We start from the raw sequence: 2,246 nt of genomic DNA, 5'->3' as shown, positions 1-2,246 counted from the left end.
GTTGATATAAATAAATAGGTATTATTTTAAATATCTAAAGAATATAAAATCAACCTAATTAATAATAAAAAATATATTTAAAAATCTGAAAAAAAAAACATATATAAATATCTTCAAAGAATTTAGTCAAATAAGATGCTCCAATACTCTAGAAAAAGGCTGGACAAAAACAGCTTTTTATTTCCGAAAAAGCCACTAATCTGGTATGAACCTTTCTATTTCAATTGTAAACTACATTAAAATTTAATTAAAACAGATTTTGTTTACTCGAAAAAACAACTGCAAGTTTATATATATATATGCCAAAATCTAAAATTATATTAGAGACATTGTTTTTTAAACAAAAACCCGTGTCATTGTTTACACGGGCAAAAAATAACTGCGCGTTTTATATATTATTATCATTATTAGTCCCTGCCATCTGGCATCCGGCAGGGACTATAGTAACCGTTCGGCGGGGAGATAGCATTAAATCGCGGGGTTTTTTAGTGGTATTATCACTTATATGCTAAAGTTTGCAGCCGATCTTCTGTTGGCCATCTTATTTGGCCTCTTCCCGAGGCGGAAGAGGCCGGACCATATGTTAAACTGATACTTACCCATATTCAAGTCTCCCTGACGGTGTGCGGTTTAGTTTTAATGCTGACATTAATCCCTTAATGTTTAATGTTAAGTGTTCAATTCGTTGTCTGCTAACTTGCTTGTTCTTTCGCTGCTAACGTGCTTGTTCTTTCGCAGGTGTCGGCCGTATGGTCAATGTTTGCATGGCGGGAGGTGTCACTCTGCATGCACAACAGATGTTGATTCCCCACCCACTTTCCCTTGCTGCATAAGGGAACGCCTGAACCGGATGAGTCGAGCAAAGCAGTCAACCGAGCTCATCGTCTTTTCTGTACTATGTTGCCTTTGGCCCTGCGCCTGGTCTTCCTTGTTTATTGCATTCCGTTGCATGTTAGCTTCTGCTGGGGTTCTGCTGGGGTTTGTTCAACTCGCCATATTCTGTCGCTGCCGGGAGCCACGGAGAGGCTTACGCTTTTCAAAGCTGACATTAATGCACAGGGCAGCTTCGATTCTGCCGTTCATGGCTGTGACTTCGTGGTTCACATGGCCACTCCCACGGATTACACCAAAGATCCAGAGGTAAATAATTATTTAGGGTTCCCATTCAACTTTGTGAGTATGGGGTTTTAACTTCTGTTTTTTTTTTCCCTTTTTTGCGCTTCAGACTGGTGTTATCCAAGCTGCGGTGAATGGGAGTCTGGATATTCTGAGCGCTTGCACTTACACCTCGTCCATAACCGCAGCATCTCCCCTGAAAGACAAGGGCGAATACATGGACTTCGTTGATGAATCTTGCTGGACCAATGTTGATCTCATCAGGCGTGAAAAACCCCCTTTCTGGGTAAATGTTCCTTTTCGAAGAGCAATTAGTAGTGGCGTGCTTTTTTTCTTAAATTAGGTTCAGTTAATGGATAGAATAACTCTTTATTCCCATGCTGAGGTCACAAATAATATGAAATACCTGAAATTGTTTATGCTTCTTTCTGTATGTAGGATTAGTGGCAGCATCAATCCAGCTTGATAGAAGGGCGAATGCACCCATTTTCACCTGCCTGGGAAAACAGACAACAAAATCACAGGGGGTTGCTAGCGTCGGTTAAAATCTGTTGAGAAATCCTGGAGAAACAAGGCACTCGTTGTCTCTTTTCAGGTGCTGCATAAATTTCAGATATGAAGAATACATCAATTTTCTTCAGTGCCAAATATTGCTAGTAGCGATTTATTTAACGTATATACCACATATGACAGTAATAACACATGTAAAAGGACTGGAACTCACGCATGCTGGAAAACATCTTTGCTGCTTCGTTGCCAGCATATGAATTCGTTGTCCTTTCGCTAACTGTCGGAGAGGCCGAAGACGATGCTGAATCTCTGGAATAATCATTTTGGATCTGTTACCAAGTAATGGTTGTACAGTTAGACGAAGTATGAATTTTTCTGGCAGACAAGCTCATTCTTTTACAAAACGACTAATAAATAAACTAGCTAACCAAAAGTCTATTAGACTTAGGAGATAGCTTTTATTATCTCAGCGTTCAATATATCTCTTCTTGGAGCTAGTTCGATATTCCTTTGTGATTAATAAATCCTAAATTTGTGACTCACTGTAATAGTTCAAAATCTATCAGGTTTCCAGGATCGCAGACTTAGGATTGGACGTGGCGGGTCCCTTGCTTCGTTCC

At 39.7% G+C, this 2,246-nt stretch overlaps 1 protein-coding gene across 1 annotated transcript; it reads left to right on the top strand.

Moving 5' to 3' along the window:
• Positions 1-897: 897 nt before the first annotated feature.
• On the top strand, positions 898-1,944 carry LOC149159051 (putative anthocyanidin reductase). Its single transcript, XM_089434175.1, has 3 exons — positions 898-1,140; positions 1,226-1,402; positions 1,828-1,944. The coding sequence occupies exons 1-3, from the start codon at positions 898-900 to the stop codon at positions 1,942-1,944; spliced, it is 537 nt and encodes a 178-aa protein (XP_089290301.1).
• The last annotated feature ends 302 nt before the right edge of the window (positions 1,945-2,246 follow it).

Source organism: Pinus tabuliformis, chromosome 5_2 (genome assembly GCF_031772625.1).
Source record: "Pinus tabuliformis cultivar Carrire ecotype Pingquan chromosome 5_2, CPIR1, whole genome shotgun sequence".
NCBI classification, from domain to species: Eukaryota; Viridiplantae; Streptophyta; class Pinopsida; order Pinales; family Pinaceae; genus Pinus; species Pinus tabuliformis.
Note: the sequence above shows the minus strand (reverse complement) of the source record. Positions and strands in the feature narration are given on the sequence as shown.

What these genes read in the sequence shown, in the direction of transcription:
- LOC149159051 (XM_089434175.1), top strand. Translation starts at nt 898, where the DNA reads ATGTTGCCTTTGGCCCTGCGCCTGGTCTTCCTTGTTTATTGCATTCCG. An exon ending in ATTACACCAAAGATCCAGAG is followed by an intron (nt 1,141 to 1,225) that starts GTAAATAATTAT and finishes TTTGCGCTTCAG; the next exon opens with ACTGGTGTTATCCAAGCTGC. An exon ending in GTGAAAAACCCCCTTTCTGG is followed by an intron (nt 1,403 to 1,827) that starts GTAAATGTTCCT and finishes CACATGTAAAAG; the next exon opens with GACTGGAACTCACGCATGCT.